This window comes from Aotus nancymaae, unplaced genomic scaffold (assembly GCF_030222135.1).
Source record: "Aotus nancymaae isolate 86718 unplaced genomic scaffold, 86718_ANA_hifiasm-v0.15.2.pri h1tg000089l, whole genome shotgun sequence".
NCBI lineage: Eukaryota > Metazoa > Chordata > Mammalia > Primates > Aotidae > Aotus > Aotus nancymaae.
Genome location: NW_026988504.1, coordinates 7122098 through 7141248, shown reverse-complemented (window position 1 = coordinate 7141248; position 19151 = coordinate 7122098). Strand labels below are relative to the sequence as shown.

The 19151-nt window shown below is 47.2% G+C and overlaps 2 protein-coding genes across 8 annotated transcripts in view; one reads left to right on the top strand and one right to left on the bottom strand.

The window, feature by feature from the left end:
• ACOX1 (acyl-CoA oxidase 1) overlaps nucleotides 1-7170 on the bottom strand; it is a 32647-nt gene extending 25477 nt beyond the window's left edge. For 2 of the 5 annotated variants that reach the window (XM_012453676.3, XM_064369498.1), the window contains exons 1-3: nucleotides 6951-7170; nucleotides 6519-6678; nucleotides 837-997 (exon numbers count right to left, since the gene is read on the bottom strand). In XM_012453676.3, coding sequence (XP_012309099.1) covers nucleotides 837-997; nucleotides 6519-6678; nucleotides 6951-7059 — 430 coding nt within the window. In that variant the 5' untranslated portion in view covers nucleotides 7060-7170. Of the gene's footprint in view, nucleotides 1-836; nucleotides 998-6518; nucleotides 6679-6775; nucleotides 6796-6950 lie in introns of those variants that run through there. The other 3 variants (XM_012453678.2, XM_012453677.3, XM_064369499.1) reach the window with 3 other exon arrangements.
• Nucleotides 7171-7227: 57 nt separating this feature from the next.
• TEN1 (TEN1 subunit of CST complex) overlaps nucleotides 7228-19151 on the top strand; it is a 23628-nt gene continuing 11704 nt past the window's right edge. The window contains exons 1-3 of one of the 3 annotated variants that reach the window (XM_012453682.2): nucleotides 7228-7504; nucleotides 16558-16655; nucleotides 18835-18992. In XM_012453682.2, coding sequence (XP_012309105.1) covers nucleotides 16564-16655; nucleotides 18835-18992 — 250 coding nt within the window. In that variant the 5' untranslated portion in view covers nucleotides 7228-7504; nucleotides 16558-16563. The remainder of the gene's footprint in view (nucleotides 7505-16557; nucleotides 16656-18834; nucleotides 18993-19151) is intronic. The other 2 variants (XM_064369646.1, XM_064369645.1) reach the window with 2 other exon arrangements.

The window sequence follows — 19151 nt, the reverse complement described above, 5'->3', positions numbered from 1 at the left end:
TGTTACCCAGGCTGGAGTGCAATGGCACAATCTCGGCTCACCGCAACCTCCACCTCCTGGGTTCAGGCAATTCTCCTGCCTCAGCCTCCTGAGTAGCTGGGATTACAGGCACGCGCCACCATGCCCAGCTAATTTTTTGTATTTTTAGTAGAGACGGGGTTTCACCATGTTGACCAGGATGGTCTCGATCTCTTGACCTCGTGATCCACCCGCCTCGGCCTCCCAAAGTGCTGGGATTACAGGCGTGAGCCATTGCACCCGGCCCATCTAGGAACAATTTAACTAAGAATTACTGGCAATACAAGAGTTCCCAGACAGGTATGGGAAAAAAATGTCTAAAAAGACTGAAGTCAGATGAAGAGAATCATGGAATCATGGAGACTGCCTTATCACCCTGCTAGTGGGCAATGAGAGACAAGACAGGTAGCTGCCAGTCGGCTGCCCCCATTAAAATCCACAGCTTTAACTGCATTAGAGCAGAGAGGAATCTTCCAGATATTGTGAGGCACTAACCCTCTGAAGAATTTCCAACAAAGTCTTTACTCATTAGACAGAGTAACATAATGGGGTTCCCTGCTGCACTGTAAACCCCATCTTTTCAAACTGTTCACTAAGAAAAGGCTTTAGGAAATAACAGTGAATGATGTTTATTGGCCAGAGCCCTGGACCAGTTTCTGGAAAAAAATACCTAAGAGAAAACAAGAAGCTGAATTTTGACTTAACAATTCAAAAATAAAATTCCAAACAGGTAGCAGCAGAAAAAAATCAAATGCCAGCAATCACTGTTAACTGATGTCCTGAGGTGGGTTACCCACAGACCCTCAATGTGGACTAACCGTGGCCCATTTCCGTCTGGGCGTAGGTGCCAATTATCTGGAGTCCTTTGGATGAAGGCAGCCATTTCTCTTGCTGAGCAGTGGTGCCCTGATTCAGCAAGGTAGGAATAAACATGGAGTAATTGAGGCTCACAGGTTCCACAAAATTGACCAAATGCAGTCTACAGGAGAGAAAAGAAAAGGATCTCAGCCTTCCTCTAGAAACTGCATCCTAGAACCCATTCTTGCCAATCAGTTTTGGTCTCTTTAGGGAGACGGTTAGGAAAATGTAAACCCCTTCTTATGAAATTAAGTACAACATTTACTGTTCGACTACCTAAAAAGCCAACAGCAGAACCTGATGGTCTCTTTTCTTCTGCTAATTATTTCAAGGCCACAATTCATTTTACATTTACATTTAATCCAGGAAGCAAATTCTACCTAACTTTTAGCATAAAAACATCTCTAACTTTGGGAAGGGGAGGTTGTTGGTATTATTTGCTGGTTTGGTTGGTTGAATTTTTTAGAATGTGTGTGTTTTTCTTTTTTGCTTTATTTAGGTTTTACTTATTTGTTTCAAAGATCAGAAGTAACTCCATAGAAGACTTATTTGGAGAGCTGTTAACAAGAGCTCCAAGGAAGAAATAATTTTGACTATCTTTCCCTAGATAATACAAGCGAATATCCAGAAGAGTAAATACATATTCCAGGGCAGAATCTTAGATCTCTAAAGGTCTTTAGGGTTTACAAATAAGTAATGTGGGCATGTAAAAATTTATCCCCAGCCGGGCGCGGTGGCTCACGCCTGTAATCCCAGCACTTTGGGAGGCCGAGGCGGGTGGATCATGAGGTCAAGAGATCGAGACCATCCTGGTCAACATGGTGAAACCCCATCTCTACTAAAAATACAAAAAATTAGCTGGGCATGGTGGCGCGTGCCTGTAATCCCAGCTACTCAGGAGGCTGAGGCAGGAAGAATTGCCTGAACCCAGGAGGTGGAGGTTGCGGTGAGCCGAGATTGTGCCATTGCACTCCAGCCTGGGTAACAAGAGCAAAATTCCGTCTCAAAAAAAAAAAAAAAAAAAAAATTTTATCCCCAACGGTCAATGATCATCATTACTCCAGAGTAACTCTATATCAGGTTGAAATTTAGTTCTTAACTCTCTTCTCACAAAACAGAGTCCACAGGAGTTGGCCTTGGCTGTGCTATGTCACAGATTTTATGGGGATCAAGTTAGTACTTCGACAAAGTGCATATCTGAAGAGTTTAAAGTACAAAATACATCTCATCTAACTGATCGTCATGACTTCTTAAGAGATGATTAGGAAGCAATGTTACTACCAGTTTATCTGGCTTGTGCAATAAGCAGAGCATGAACTAAAGGAGAGAAGGGGCAGCCTGCCACTGCAGTGTTGGGGAACCCTGAAACCAATCCACCGCCTTAGAAGAAATAATAGTAAATACAACATACCCTTATTTTGCTATTTCCTAAATAAGTACTACATGATTGTCCCCACCACTTCTTTTCTTTCTTTCTTTTTTTTTTTTTTGGAAACAGAGTCTCCCTCTGTTGCCCAGGCTGGAGTACAGTGGTGTGATCCCGGCTCACTGCAACCTCTGCCTCCTAGGTTCAAGTGATTCTAATGCCTCAGACTCCCAAGTAACTGGGATTACGGGCGTATGCCACCAAGCCTGTCTAATTTTGTATTTTAGCAGAGACAGCGTTTTGCCATGTTGGCCAGGTTGGTCTCGAAGTGGCCTGGCCTTAAGTGATCTGCCCATCTCAGCACTCTTATCTGACGTCAGGAGTTTGAGACCAGCCTGGCCACATGTGGAAAACCCGTCTCTACTAAAAATCCAAAGTGCTGGGATTACTGGCATGAGCCACCACGCCCAGCCCCACCCCATTTTCTTTTCTATCTTACATAAATCATAATCTATGTGGAAACAAAAAACTCTCATCATGGAGTTTATAATCCCAGCGCTTTGGGAGGCTGAAGTGGGGGATCACTTAAACCCAGGAGTTTGAGGTTACAGTGAACTATGATTGTGCCCCTACACTACTACCTGGGCAACAAAGCAAGATCCTGTCTCAAAAAGAAAAGAAGAGAAGAGAAAAGAAGAGAAGAGAAAAGAAAGAAATGGCCATGCATGGTGGCTCACGCTGTAATCCCAGCACTTTGGGAGGCTGAGGTGAGCAGATCACCTGAGGTCAGGAGTTCAAGACTGTCTGACCAACATGGGGAAACCCAGTCTCTACTAAAAATACAAAAAAATTAGCCAGGCATGGTAGCAGTCGCCTATAATCCTAGCTACTCGGGAGGCTGAGGTATGAGAATTACTTAAACCCAGGAGTTGGAGGTTGCAGTGAGCTAAGATTGTACCATTGCACTCCATCCAGCCTGGGCAGTGACAGAGTAGGACTCCATCTCAAAAAAAAAAAAGAAAGAAATGTGATGTATTTCACAATTAATAGAATGTCATGGTTAACCGGCAGCATGCTCTCTTTCCTAGCAGTACACGAAACACTGGTGTGAGTTACAGTCAATGAGATTATATAACCCAGGCTTCCAGGCTTGAACTTAATGGCATGCAGTAATTGCCAGGACTAATTTACAAACCCCTTCTCTAACTTAAAAACTGATCTCCTTGTCATATCCTAGGTACACTGGAAATGTGTCAAAGGGTGTGTTGAAGTTTGTACTTTAATACTTCACATGAAAAATGACACACAAAATAACTTGCTGGTGTCCATGAGTCTTTTTTTTTTTTTTTTGAGACAGAGTTTCACTCTTGTTACCCAGGCTGGAGTGCAATGGTGCGATCTCGGCTCACCGCAACCTCCACCTCCTGGGTTCAAGCAATTCTCCTGCCTCAGCCTCCTGAGTAGCTGGGACTACAGGTGCACGCCACCATGCCCAGCTAATTTTTGTATTTTTAGTAGAGACAGGGTTTCACCATATTGACCAGGATGGTCTTGATCTCTTGACTTCGTGATCCACCCGCCTCGGCCTCCCAAAGTGCTGGGATTATAGGCATGAGCCACCGCGCCCGGCCAGTCCATGAATCTTTAACCCACATAAAGGGACTTTGTTCTATTTCATTGTGACCTCACTCGAGTCTGGTTACACATTATGAACAGGTCACAGGTTATGAAATAATCTATAAATTTTGAAATGCACTGCACCACCCATTCAAAAACAAACAAAAAACCCCACTTCTTTCTAACATTTTAAGAAGGAATAAAATCTAATTTTTTTAAATTTACAAACCCAACACAGGCCATCAGTAACATAATCTAAAAGTTACTGTATCTCAATATTCCCCTAGCCATGAGTTACAAACTTTAAAAACAAAAAAGACCATTTGGAAGTATGGTGATTTGAACTACCAAAAAAAAAAAATTTACAGCTAAAACTGAGTGGAGTTCTAAGGAAGTCCAAAGGGCCAGAGTAAACCATTTCATCTTCACAAAAATAACCCAAGTCAAGCTGAAAATCAATACCAAAGACACTAGAGGCAGTGACCATTATTACCATAAAGGCAGAACCTAACTGCCAAACATATTCTATTTAGCTCAGTTCTAGTCTATGCACTCATATGATTTAATCTTTACTGATGAAAATACTGGATTTCCTTTAAAATGGAGAAACGTAAAAGAGAAAATGCCCAGGAATAAATGAGAAGAAATGCTACAGGCCAAGAGAATCTTGTACTAGGATCATGTAACAGCGTTTGTTTAGGTTAAGGCAAAAAAGTTATTTTTTTTTTAAGACTGAGTCTTACTCTGTTGCTCAGGGTGGAGTGCAGTGGCGCGATCTTGGCTCACTGTAGCCTCTGCCTCCCAGGGTCAAGGGATTCTCCTGTTTCAGCCTCCCGAGTAGCTGGGACCACAGGTGCGAGCCACTATGCCCAGCTAATTTTATTTTTAGTGGAGACATGGTTCCACCATTTTGGCCAGGCTGGTCTCGAGCTCCTGGCCTCAAGCGATCCACCTGCCTCGGCCTCCCAAAATGATGGGAATACAGGCGTGAGCCACCGTGCCCAGCCCAAAGTCCATAGTTTTTTAAATTTATTTTTACTGCTCCTTGTGGAGCAGGGCTAACTCATATGCATTGCGCCCAGAGTCAGCCCCTATTTTATTTCTAATCAAAAAACAAGGCCCAGAGCGATGGCTCACACCTGTAATCCCAGCACTTTGGGAGGCTGAGGTGGGTGACTCACAAGGTCAGGAGATCAAGACCAACCTGGCTAACATGGTGAAACCCCACCTCCACTAAGAATACAAAAATGAGCCAGGCACAGCAGCGGGCCCTTGCAATCCCAGCTATTCAGGAGGCTGAGGCAGGAGAACCGCTCGAACCTGGGAGGCGGAGGTTGCCGTGAGCCAAGACCAAACCATTGCACTCCAGCCTGGACAACAAGAATAAAACTCTGTCTCATAAACAAAAACAAAAACAAAACAAAACACAGCCCGGGCATGGTGGCTCATGACTGTAACCCAGCACTTTGGGAGGCCGAGGTGGGCAGATCACGAGGTGAGGAGTTCAAGATCATCCTGGCTAACACGATGAAACCCCACCTCTACTAAAAATACAAAAAATTAGCCAGGCGTGGTGGCATGTGCCTGTAGTCTCAGCTACTCGGGAGGCCGAGGCAGGAGAATCGCTTGGACCCGGGAGGCGGAGGTTGCAGTGAGCTGCGATCGCGCCACTGCACTCTACCCTGGGAGACAGAGCGAGACTCCATCTCAAAACAAAAACAAACCAAACCACAACAAAACACATGGTCTGAAAAAAAAGGATATATTCTCTTCCACACTAGAACCAAGGCAGGTTTTTATGACATCTCTCTCATATGCACAAGACCGCCATTTAAGCACTATCACCAATTCAAAACTACTAGGTTCTTAGACTACTTTACATTCATTCAGAGACGTGACTGATTAGTCTTCACCCAGGTCCACACTACCATCTAATATAATCTATTGCTCCAAAATATTTAATTGGTCGTGCAACTAAAAAAAAATCCTTCCAGATTCAGAAATATAGTACTCCTAGTTACAAAGAGCAAAATGCTTCTGCATGTAAATCTTCAAATTTGAGATGCTTGGGCAGAGCAATTTTATTTTTATTTATTTTTTTTTTGAGACGGAGTCTCACTCTGTCGCCAGGTTGGAGTGCAGTGGCACGATCTTGGTTCACTGCAACCTCCACCTCTCGGGTTCAAGCGACTCTCCTGCCTCAGCCTCCCGAGTAGCTCGGATTACAGGCACGGGCCACCACGCCCAGCTGCTTTTTATAGTTTTAGTAGAGACGGGGTTTCACCATGTTGGCCAGGATGGTCTCTATCTCCTGATCACGTAATCCGGCCACCTCGGCCTCCCAAAGTGCTGGCATTACAAGCGTGAGCTACCACGCCTGGCTAGAACAATGTTTTTATAACAACCTTCAAACTGTACTCTTGAGAACAAAAACTCCTGTATTTCCACTTATCATCAGCATTCTACAAACATGTCATTCCACGAAAAGGCTTGGATACAAAAGTAATCACATTATTTCCCACACATATAACTTTAAAGTGGCATGAAAATATACCAGTTTGCATCTTCAAACGCCAAGCACGGTGATGAAAGGACACCATAAACCGCAGCTTTAAAGTTCAGACTTAACAACACTTGCTCTGTGCTAATGCATACCTACTTTTTAAACCACATGATTTCATCAGGGTCTGCGATGCCAAACTCCCTCATCTTCTTCACCATGATGGCACTCTTCCTGACAGCCACCTCATAACGCTGGCTGCGAGATAGGAAGTTCAAGTCCTCATGCTGGAAGTCTGGGTCGTTCAGGATCATGTTCTCTGCAAGGAAGTTAAAGGGCATTAAAAGGAAGACAGACACTCGGGGCTCCGTTCCACCCTCCCTGGATCACAACAGACTTCAGAGTCGCGGACACACCTCGGGAATGGCGATATCCCCCCACCAGGGACACAGGCTGCTCCTCGAAGTAGGGGTCCCGGCTCCCCTAACGCTGAGCGAGAGGGCCTAGGCCCCACAGCGCCCTCTGACTCCGCAGCGAGGGAGTCTCCAGCTTTGCTCGGGAAAGGAGGGAGGTCTCGCCCGCCGCCCTCACCGATCTCTCTGCGGCGCCGGGTATTCTCGGGGCTGCCGTCCAGGATGTGTGTAAGCAGCTCCGGGTTGAAGCTGGCGGAGTCCCGCTCCCTGCGCAGGTCCGGGTTCATGATGACGGCCAGCGGCAGCGAAGTAAGCACCGTGGGAAGAGGCAGTGACAACCAAAGTCCGCGGCTCCAGCGCCGGCCGGGCCCTAAGAGGCAGCCTCAGGACAGCGCGAGTCCCCGCCTCCACTCGCCCGGCCCGCCCAGGCCCGCCCCTTCTCTTTCTCCGCGGCACCCTCGGCGCGTGACCGACAGCGACCGAGGCGGAGGGGGCGACGTCCGCGCCGTGACTGGGGAGGGTCGCGGGGCAGACGAATCCCCTGCTCCTGGCCAGGTGAGGCTCCCGAGTAGTCCCTCGGGCGACGGACTCCCGAGAAGGTCAACAAATCGCCCCGCGGGCCGTCCGGGGAGTAGTACAGTGAAGCACTTTTTATATCTCGCCTCCTCCCCCATCACGTGACCAACGCGGGGCGGAAAGAGGAAACTCGAGGCCCTGCGACGCCCAGAACAGGTTGGCAGCCCTCTTGAAAGGGGCGGGACAACGAGGCTGAGGAGGGACTGCGCCTGCGCCTGCGCCTTCGCCTTGGGACTGCCTCTCTCTCACCCCACCCCCCCGCTTCCCTCTCCGTCCCGTGTCCCTCACGCTTCCGGGTCCGCAGCCTTAGGCCTCCCTGGAAATGAGATGGGGAGGAGACTCTAGAGCCGGGGGCGGGAGACTGGCTTTGCGGAATCGCGAGGGAGGGTCGTTAGGCTTTTGCCAAGTCCACCCGGGTTGGAGGAGAATGGGACGGGAACAAAAGTCTCTTGGGGGGAGAGGCTCTAGTTACCTTTTGTTAAGAGAATGGCGTCTTTACTGCCAGAGGCGTGGGCTCCGGGGCCCAGAGTGTGGGATTGTGGGTGGGTATTGCCCGTGTTGAAGGGGTGGGGGCGGACTTAGAATGAGGCCGGGCGGGCAGTGCTGCTCTAAGCCTGGAAAATCAGACATTTTTTTCCTCCTAACCTGGTAGTTACTAGAGGTCTTGGAATCCAGACTTCTTTGCTTTCGCCATTATCGTCGTCGGCATCAAAGTGGGAAATGCACACTTACTGTTAAAACAGTGTAGGACTGGCTGGGCGCCGTTCTCACTCCTGTAATCCCAGCACTTTGGGAGGCCGAGTCGGGTGGATAACCTGAGGTCAGGAGTTCGAGACCAGCCTGGCCAATATGGCAAAACCCCGTATCTACTAAAAGTACAAAAATTACAGATGCTTCCTTTTGGTTCAGGCTCCAGTATTAGGGCAAGACACTGTTCCTGATACTGTTTTTAATGACCCCAAACGTTTAGGCTGGTTACTGTGAATTTTATTCCTCTTGTCAGAAGCTGGCAACCCAGCCAGGCACGGTGGCTCACATCTGTAATCCCAGCACTTTGGGAGGCTGAGGCGGGTGGATCATTTGAGGTCAGGAGTTTGAGACCAGCATGACCAACGTGGTTAAACCCCATATCTACTAAAAATACAAAGTTAGCCAGGCATGGTAGTGGGCGCCTGTAATCCCAGCTACTCGGGAGGCTGAGGCAGGAGAATCCCTTGAACCCGGGAGGTGGAGATTGCAGTGAGCCGAGATCAAGCCACACTCCAGCGTGGGCGACGGAGCAAGACTCTGTCAAACAAAACAAAGGCCGGGTGCGGTGGCTCACACCTGTAGTCCCAATACTTTGGGAGGCTGAGGCGGGTGGATCACGAGGTCAAAGAGATCGAAACCATTCTGGCCAAGTTGGTGAAACCTTGTCTCTACTAAAAATACAAAAAGCAGCTGGGCGTAGTGGTGTGCACTTGTAGTCCCAGCCACTCGGGAGGCTGAGGCAGGAGAATCTCTTGAACCTGGGAAGTGGAGTTTGCAGCTAGCCGAGATCATGCCACTGCACTCCAGCCTAGTGACAGAGTGAGACTCCATATCAAAAAAAAAAAAAAAAAAAAAAAAAAAAGCTGGCACTCCAAGGGCTGGGCACTGTGGTTCATGCCTATAATCCCAGCACTTTGGGAGGCAAAAGGATCAATTGAGCTCAGTCGTTTGAGACCAGCCTGGACAACATAGTGAGGCCCCCACCCCAGCCCTGCCTGCCCTACTCCCCAACTCTTAAAAAAAAAAAAAAAAAAGAAGCAGGCACTCTATAACCAGGACAAGCTGTTAAGACAAAGCTAAACTGGCCGGGTGCGGTGGCTCACGCCTGTAATCACAGTGGCTCATGCCTGTAATCCCACTTTGGGAGGCCAAGGCAGGTGGATCACTTGAGCCCAAGAGTTCAAGACTAGCCTGGGCAACATGAGGAAACCTCCTCTATACCAAAAATATAAAAATTGGCCAGTCTTATAAACTGTTGTCTAAATAAATAAACATTTTTGAAATATTTTAAAATTAAAAAAAAGGCCAGGCGCAGTGGCTCATGCCTATAATCCCAGCACTTTGGGAGGCCAAGGTGGGCATATCGCTTGAGCCCAGGAGTTCAAGACCAGCCTGGGCAACATGGCAAAACCCCATCTCTACAAAAAATTAGCTGGGTATAGTGGCATGTGCCTTTAGTCCCAGCTACTCTGGAGGCTGAGATGGGATGGTGGCTTGAGCCCAGGAGGTGGAGGTTGCAGTGAGCTAAGATTGTGACATTGCACTCCAGCCTGGACAACATAGTGAGACCTGATCTCTACAGGAAAAAAAAAAAAAGAAATAGTTCTGGTCCAGTGAAATTGCAGAGGAGGGAGATTCACAGATTTGTTGAATCATCTCTAGTCATTTTTTCTTTGTTTGTTTGTTTTGAGACAGAGTTTTGCTCTTGTTACCCAGGCTGGAGTGCAATGACGCGATCTCGGCTCACCGCAACCTCTGCTTCCTGGGTTCAGGCAATTATCCTGCCTCAGCCTCCTGAGTAGCTGGAATTACAGGCACGCGCCACCATGCCAACTTTTTGTATTTTTAGTAGAGACGGGGTTTCACCATGTTGACCAGGATGGTCTCGATCTCTTGACCTCATGATCCACCCGCCTCAGCCTCCCAAAGTGCTGGGATTACAGGCATGAGCCACTGCGCCTGGCTGTTTGTTTTTTGAGATGGAGTCTCACTCTGTCGCTGAGGCTGGAGTGTAGTGGTGTGATCTCAGCTCATTGCAACCTCCACCTCCTGGGTTCAAGCAATCCTCCTACCTCAGCCTCCCAAGTAGCTGGGATTACAGGGGCGCGCCACCACACCTGGCTAATTTTTTTATTTTTAGTAGAGACAGCATTTTGCCATGTCATCCAGGCTGGTCTCGAACTCCTGAATTCAGTTGATCCACCTGCCTCAGCCTCCCAAAGTGCTGACATTACAGGCGTGAGCCACTGAACCCAGCCTGTCTCTAGTCTGTGAAATACTGAGACTTTGCTTTTCTCAGAAGAAGTAAAACTACGAGAGATGCATAACATTCATAATTTGAATAATAGAGCTATAATACACACTCTTAGCCCCTAGGACCTCCAGATCCTCATTTGTCTTATTAAGGTGCTGATCTCAGGCCCCCTCAACAGCAGGGAGGGTGTCTTGTTTATTCTCTGTACCTGACCCAGTGCTGGCCCCACTAAAGGTGCTCAGCAAATCTTTTCAGAGTGAACAAATGACTACTTGACAGCACTCTTCTAGTTCTATTCTAGTTCTAATATTCTAGGAAAACAATTGCTCTTTTTTTTTTTTTTTTTTTAAACGGAGTCACGCTCTGTCTCCCCGGCTGGAGTGCAGTGGCACGATATCGGCTCACTACAACCTCCACCTCCTGTGTTCAAGCAATTCTCCTGCCTCAGCCTCCTGAGTAGCTGGGATTATAGGCATGTGCCATCACACCCAGCTAATTTTTGTATTTTTAGTAGAGATGGGGTTTCACCATGTTGGTCAGCCTGGCTTCGAACTCCTGACCTGGTGATCCGTTTGCCTCAGCCTCCCAAAGTGCTGGGATTACAGGCATGAACCACTGTGCCTGGCCCCAGTTGCTCTTAATGTAATAATGATAGTGGGTGTACTCAGCATTGAATAGAAAAGATTTAGATGAATAGCTAAATTTCGTGAGTTTTTATTTTGAAATAATTTCAAATTTATAAAAAAATTACGAGAATAGAACAAAGAACTTTTCTTGTCTTCTGTGACTTCAACATTTTTTTTTAAGACTATGTCTTCTTGGCTGGGTGTGGTGGCTCACGCCTGTAATCCCAGCACTTTAGGAGGCCAAGGTGGGTGGATCACTTGAGGTCAGGAGTTTGAGACCAGCCTGGCCAACATGGTGAAATCCCATCTTAAAAAAAAAGAAAAAAAAAAAAGACTATGTCTTCCTCTGTCGCCCAGGCTGGAGTGCAGTTCAGTGATCTCAGCTCACTCCAACCTCCACCTCCTGGGTTCAAATGATTCTCATGTCTCAGTCTCCTGAGTAGCTGGGACTATAGGCATGCACTACCACGCCTGGCTAATTTTTTGTGTCTTTAGTAAAGGCAGGGTTTCACTATGCTTACCAGGCTGGTCTCGAACTCCTGGCCTCATGTGATCTACTCACCGTCGCCTTCCAGTGTGCTGGGATTACAGGTGTGAGCCACCATGCCTGGCTGGCTGACAGACAGTAACACTTTTGAAGTGTATAAGCCTGTTGTTTTGTACTGTTGGGTCTCAGAAAACAATACCCCAAAATGAAAGCCTCCGAAGCAGCCCCAAGAAGCAAACTTTTTTTTACCTTCTGCCCTCCTGCCCCTCAGGCCCATTCTCCCCGAGGTAGGCCAGAGCAGTTTGAATCGTTCTTTTCCAAGGCAGGTCATAGAAAACAGAGTCCTTTTCCCCTAAAGTCAACCATAAAACCCTAAATATAGGCCAGGCAAGGTGGCTTACACCTGTAATCCCAGCACTTTGGGAGGCAGAGGTGGGCGGATCATCAGGTCAGGAGATCAGGCCGATCCTGGCTAACACGATGAAACCCATCTCTACTAAAAATACAAAAAAAAAAAAAAAAAATTAACCAGGTGTGGCGGCACACGCCTGTAATCCCAGCTACTCGGGAGGCTGAGGCAGAATAGCTTGAACCTGAGAGATGGAAGTTGCAGTAAGCCAAGATCACACCACTGTACTCCAGCCTGGGTGACAGAGTGAGACTCCGTTTCCAAAAAAAAAAAGAACAAACAAACAAAAAAACCCTAAATATATGACTCTAACTTTCCCTCCATCTTTTGGTGTAAAAACTGGCCACAAAGAAGTTATATGGGCTGGGTGTGGTGGCTCATGCCTGGAGTCCCAGCACTTTGGGAGTCCGAGGTGGGTAGATCACGAGGTCAAGAGATTGAGACCATCCCGGCCAACATGGTGAAATACTGACTCTACTAAAAATACAAAAATTAGCTGGGCGTGGTGGCACACACCTGTAGTCCCGCTACTTGGGAGGCTGAGGCAGGAAAATCGCTTGAACCCAGGAGGCAGAGGTTGCAGTGAGCTGAGATTGCACCACTGCACTCCACCTGGGTGACAGAGTGAGACTCCGTCTTAAAAAAAAAAAGAAATTGTCTGACCTATCTTGTTTAACTGTAGGCCATAAGATCCCATTCCAGAGAGGGTCCTGCCCCACACCCAGAAAGAAGGAATGCTACAGAGAGGCCAGGAAGAATCTAGACAGACAGGCCTTGCTGGTTTCCCCACTCAGACTATTAGCATAAGATCATACCTTTTATGTTCAATCATTTGCATAAAAGTGTACAGTTTCCCCCATATCTTTGGATTTTCCTTCTGAAGGCTCCCATATGTACATGCTACATAAATTTGTACATCTTTTTGACTATTGCTTTGCCGTTTGCAAGTTGATTTTTTTGCAATGACTCTTCAGAGGGCCCCTTGGCTCCTACAGTAGAATATCCCTTAATTTGGATTTGTCTGTTATTTCTTCACGACTTGATTCAGATGATGCATTTTTGGCAGGATGCATTTTGGCAAAAGTGATTGTTAGGAGAAAAGGCATACAAATATATTTGATCATAGTTTTGCTTTGTTTTGTTTGAGACAGGGTCTTGCTCTGTCACCCAGACTAGAGTGCAGTGGTACAACCATAGGTCATTGCAGCCCCAATCTCTTGGGCTCAAGCATTGATCATAGTTTAATTAATTAATTAATTAATTATTTTTTCAGACAGATTCTCACTCTGTCCCCCAGGCTGGAGTACAGAAGCATGATCTCGGCTCACTGCACCTTTGCCTCCCGAGTTCAAGTGATTCTCCTGCCTCAGCCTCCTGAGTAGCTGGGATTACAGGCATCTGCCATCGCGCCTGGCTAATTTTTGTATTTTTAGTAGAGACGGGGTTGCACCACTTTGGCCAGGCTGGTTTCCAACTCCTGACCTCAAGTGATCTGGCTGCATTGGCCTTCCAAAGTGCTGGGATTACAGGTGTGAGCCTCTGTGCCCAGCTGATCATAGTTTTATATGATACAGAAGCCTTCAGAATGAAGATACAGGGCAAATTGTCCTTTTTTTTTTTTTTTGTCGGAGTCTCACTCTGTTGCCCAGGCTGGAGTGCAATGGTGCAATCTCAGCTCACTGCAACCTCTGCCTCTCCAGTTCAGGCAATTCTCCTGCCTCAGCCTGAGTAGCTGGGACTACAGGAGCGTGCCACTACACCCGGCTAATTCTTTTGTACTTTTAGTAGAGATGGGGTTTCATCATGTTGGTCAGACTTGAACTCCTTACCTCAGGTGATTCACCTGCCTTGGCCTCCCAAAGTGTGGGGTTACACATGTAAGCCATTGCGCCCGGCCTATTTCTCTAGGTTTAATTATTTGCTAAGTGTTAAGGCACCACTGTGGAAATTTGTCAGTGTAACTGGAGTGCTATGCAGGCCTGTCTGTGTGCTTATCAGGGAGTATTGGCCTACCACAGTGATATAGTGAAGAAAGAAAGAAAGAAAAAAGTGGGAGGCCCAGGTGGGTAGATCATGAGGTCAGGAGATCGAGACCATCCTGGCTAACATGGTGAAACCCCGTCTCTACTAAAAATACAGAAAATTAGCTGGGCGTGGTAGCATGCGCCTGTAATCCCAGCTACTCCAGAGGCTGAGGCAGGAGAATCGCTTGAAACCCAGAGGCGGAGATTGCAGTGAGCCAAGATCGTGCCATTGCACTCCAGCGTGGGTGACAGAGAGAGACTCTGTCTCAAAAAAAAAAAAAGAAAGAAAGAAAAGAAAGAAGAAAGTATAATCATTATACCAGTGAACTCCTCCCTCGGTGACAGTTTCATAGTCACCCCAGCATCCTTCCCACCCTTTGTTTCCCAGACCCACCAGAAAAACAGGAACATCTAGTGGGGACACTCCTTTAGTCCTCTCATGTTATTGAGCATACATCTCCCCCTGTTTTAGACAATCAGTGTTTTCATAGCCTGAGCCACTTGCATAACCACCTGATGGGTTCCTGCAGCACAAACAAAATCTGTTCATGGAGATCATGGCATTACGTCAGGAAAGAGTTTAATTGACACAAGGCTGGCCACACCACGTGGGAGTTGGCATTATTAGTCAATCTCCTGGAAGGCTCAGAGATTAGGAATTATTCAAATACAGTTTCGGGGGGCGGGGAGGGGGGAAGGGGTGGTGGCAGCTAGGCAGTGGGTGCTTGCTGCTGATTGGTTGGGGGTGCAACCGTAGGGGTGTGGCAGATGGTCCTCCTGCAGGTTGAGTCACTTCTGAGGGGGGCCACAGGAGTGGTTGGTGGGGTCCATGTGGAGTCGGTGTCAGATATGCAAAAAACCTGAAAAGATGTCTCCAAAGGCCAATCTTATGTCTGCAATAGTAGTGTTACCTGGGGAAGTTGTATAGCTTGTGACCTCTGGAATAATGGCTGGCAGCCTTAGCCGAATTGGAGCTCCTCTGTCCTCCTTGCCTGGTGGTCTCTCATTAGCTTTACAAAGGTGGTTGTGTTTTAAGGAAGGGCTAATAGCATTTAAACTATAAACTAAATGTCTCCCAAAGTTAGCTTGGCCCAAACCCAGGAATAATTAAGGGCAGCTTAGAGGCCAAGGGCAAGAGGGGCATTGGCTAGATCAGATCAGATCGCCCCACTCCCCTGATTCTCTCACTGATACAGTTTTTACAAAGGACATTTTACTTCTCTATCAAACAATGACTCTCAGGAGGAGATATTTTTTCTCATTGCTGGACATTATGGGCCGTGCAATGTGTTCCCTGTTCTGAAGAAACAATGGTCGGGTTTCCAGATCTGTGCACTATTTCTTGTTCTGCTTTTTCTTTTCTTTTTGAGACGGAGTTTCGCTCTTGTTACCCAGATTGGAGTGCAATGGCGCAATCTCAGCTCACCGCAACCTCTGCCTCCTGGGTTCGGGCAATTCTCCTGCCTCAGCCTCCTGAGTAGCTGGGATTACAGGCACGCACCACTGTGTCCAGCTAATTTTTTGTATTTTTAGTAGAGACGGGGTTTCACCATGTTGACCAGGATGGTCTCGATCTCTTGACCTCGTGATCCACCCGCCTCGGCCTCCCAAAGTGCTGGGATTACAGGCGTGAGCCACCGCGCCCGGCCAATTTTTAAAGATTTTTTTATAAAGTCAGGGTGTTGCTTTGTTCTCAGGCTGGTCCTGAACTCCTAGCCTCAAGCAGTCCTCCCACCTTGGCCTCCTAGAGCACTGAGATTACAGGTGTGAGCCACCATTCTGGGTCACACATAGCTTTTTAATATTGTTTTGGTTTATTATTATTTTGAAACAGGGTCTTACTCTGTTTCCCAGGCTAGAGTATAATGATGTGATCATAGCTCACTGCAGCTTCAACCTCCTGTGGTGAAGTGATCCTCCTGCCTCAGCCTCCTAAGTAGCTGGGACTATGGGTGAGAGACACCATGCCTGCCTAATATTTGTATTTTTAAAATAGAGATGGGGAGTTACCATGTTGCCCAGGCTGGTTCTGAACTCCTAGTCTCAAGGAATCCACCCACCTTGGCCTCCCAAAGAGCTGGGATTACAGGTGTGAACCACTGTGCCCGGCCTAATTTCTAAATTTTTTCATAGAGATGAAGTCTCACTCTGTTGTCAAGGCTGGTCTATGTTTGTTTGTTTGTTTGTTTTTAAATGAAGGCATATCCTATAAAAAAAAATTCTTTTTTTTAATTTGAAACACTGCTGGCCAGGCCCAGTGGCTCATGCCTGTAACCCCAGCACTTTGGGAGACTGAGGCAGGCGGATCCACCTCAGGTCAGGAGTTTGAGACCAGCCTGGCTAACATGGTGAAACCCCCTTTCTATGAAAATGCAAAAAATTAGCTGGGCATGGTGGTGCTCGCCTGTAGTCCCAGCTACTCAGGAGGCAGGAGAATTGCTTGAACCTGGGAGGTGGAGGTTGCAGTGAGCCAAGATCATGCCATTGCACTCCAGCCTGGGCAACAAGAGCGAAAGTCCGTCTCAAAAAAAACAAACAAAACAAAACAAAAAACTAGTCTTCAAGATGCTTTTGGTATCATATATCTGCTGATCTTTGTTTTGTAGTCTATTTGGTTTATCAGGAATCTGCAGAATCCATCTCAACTATTTGGTTACAGGAGCCCATGATGCTGCCCAAACCTGGGATCTTTTACCTCCCCTGGGAGGTCAGTGCAGGCCACGTTCCTGATGGCAGCACACTGAGGACATTTGGCAGGTGAGAATGGTTATGTTTTTCACTGGTGGGGTGATGATTAAATGTCTTTCTCTACCCTCCCCCAAAAATAATTAAAATAGTTTTTCTGTTTTTTTTTTTTGAGACAGAATCTCACTCTTGTCACTCAAGCTGGAGTGCAGTGGCGCCATCTCAGCTCACTGCAACCTCCACCTCCTGGATTCAAGTGATTCTCCTGCCTCAGCCTCCCAAATAAGTGGGACTACAGGTGCACACCACCGTGCCTGGCTAATTTTTATTTTTTTTTGAGATGGAGTTTTGCTCTTGTTGCTCAGGCTGGAGTGCAATGCTGTGATCTTGGCTCACTCCAACCTCCGCCTCCTGTGTTCAAGCAATTCTCCTGCCTCAGCCTCCTGAGTAGCTGGGATTACAGGCATGTGCCACCACCACACGCAACTAATTTTGTATTTTTAGTAGACTGGGTTTCTCCATGTTGGTCAGGCTGATCTTAAACTCCTGACCTCAGGTGATCTGCCTGGAGTGCTGGGATTACAGGCGTGAGCCACTGTGCCTGGTCTGATTTTTGTATTTTTTAGTAGAGACATGGTTTCACCATATTGGCCAGGTTGATCTCAAACTCCTGACCTCGTGATCCACCTGCCTCTGCCTCCCAAAGTGCTGGGATTACAGGCATAAGCCACCACACCTGGCCAAAATAGATTTTTAGAACTTTGTCTAATTGTATTAAACTACTGAAAAAATTAATATTCATTGTAAAAAATGTAGATAGTCCATAAAGGTATAAAGAGGAAGGAAAAGTCACCCATAATCCCATTGTCCAGACAACCACTGCTAACCTTTGGTGATTATCTTCATGTGCTCTTCCATATGTATGTGTTTGTATATGAAGGTGGGTTGGGAGACACCCAATATACATATATGCATATATACTCTGTCAGTTACATATCAGTTATATATTGCTGTGTAATAAATAACCCCCCCCCGGACACACACAATTTTACTTTTTAGTAGAGACAGGGACTCCTTGTATTGTCAAGGCTGGTGTCAAACTCCTGGCTCAAGTGGTCCTCCTGACTCAGCCTCCCAAAGTGCTGGGATTACAGGCATGAGCCACTGTGCCCAGCCTCCCTCAAATTTGAAATAACTATTGTCTCATACTTACTGTGGATCAGGAATTTGGGAGTGGTTTAGATGTTTGGATCTGGCTCAGCGTCACTCAGGGGAGTGTTGTCAGGATGTTGGCCAGGGCTGCAGTTATCTGAAGGCTTGACCGGGGCCGGGAGCTCTACTTCCAAGGTGACTTGTTCACATGTTTGGCAGATTAGTGCTGGCTCTTGGCGAGACAACTCAGTTCCTGACAATGTGGATTTCTCTGTAGTTCTATGTGAGGTTCCTCATAACACAGCAGTTTCTGCCAGAAGCAGTGACCAAGAAAAAGAGCAGAGTGAAAACCAAAATGTGTTTCATGACTTAGCCCCCAAAGTCAGTCTCAAGTCATTTCTGCAGCATCCTATTGATTACACAGGTCAGCCTTACTCAGCACAGTAGAGGATGCACAAGGATGTGAATATCAGGAGGTGAGAATCACGGGGAGAATCTTAGAGACATATGTGTATACATATATAGAAATATTTTAACCTATGCTGGGCACAGTGGCTCGTGCCTGTAATCTCAGCACTTTTGGAGGCCAAGGCGGGCAGATCACCTGAGGTTAGGAGTTTGAGACCAGCCTGGCCAAAATGGCAAAACTCCATCTCTACTAAAAATACAAAAATTAACCGGGTGTGTTGGCAGGCACCTGCAATCCCCACTACTCAGGAGGCTGGGGCAGGAGAATCACCTGAACCCAGGAGGCGGAGGTTGCAGTGAGCCAAGACAGCGCCACTGCACTCCAGCTTGAGCGACAGAGCAAGACTCTATCTCAAAAAAAAAAAAGAAAAGAAAAAAATGGCTCATGCCTGTAATCCCAGCACTTTGGGAGGCCAAGGCGGGTGGATCACAAGGGCAAAAGATCGATACCATCCTGGCCAACACGGTGAAAACTTATCTCTACTAAAAATACAAAAATTAGCTGGGTGTGGTGGTGCGTGCCAGATTAAGGCTGAACACTTCTCCATGGGTTTCTTGGCCATGCAAACCTTTTGAGCGTGGTGGTGGTTCTACTGTGGATGGAAATTTTTGCATTTCTTCTGCCCTCCAGGTTGTGCCTCTATGACATGATCCAGTCTAGAGTGACGCTGACGGCTCAGCACGGATCCGATCAGCACCAGGTTCTTGTCTGTACCAAGTTGGTGGAGCCCTTCCATGCCCAGGTGGGCTCCCTGTACATCGTCCTCGGGGAGCTCCAGCACCAGCAGGGTGAGCTGCAGCTGCACACCCGCTTTCTCATCCTGGGGCCTGAGCTGGGGCAGTCTTTGGGGCAGTCAGTGAGGAATGAGCTTGTGACCCAACAGCAGTGTCTCATCAGGGTTGACGTTTCTTCCAAATTACCCCAAAAGTTCAAGGACTCTTGAGGAT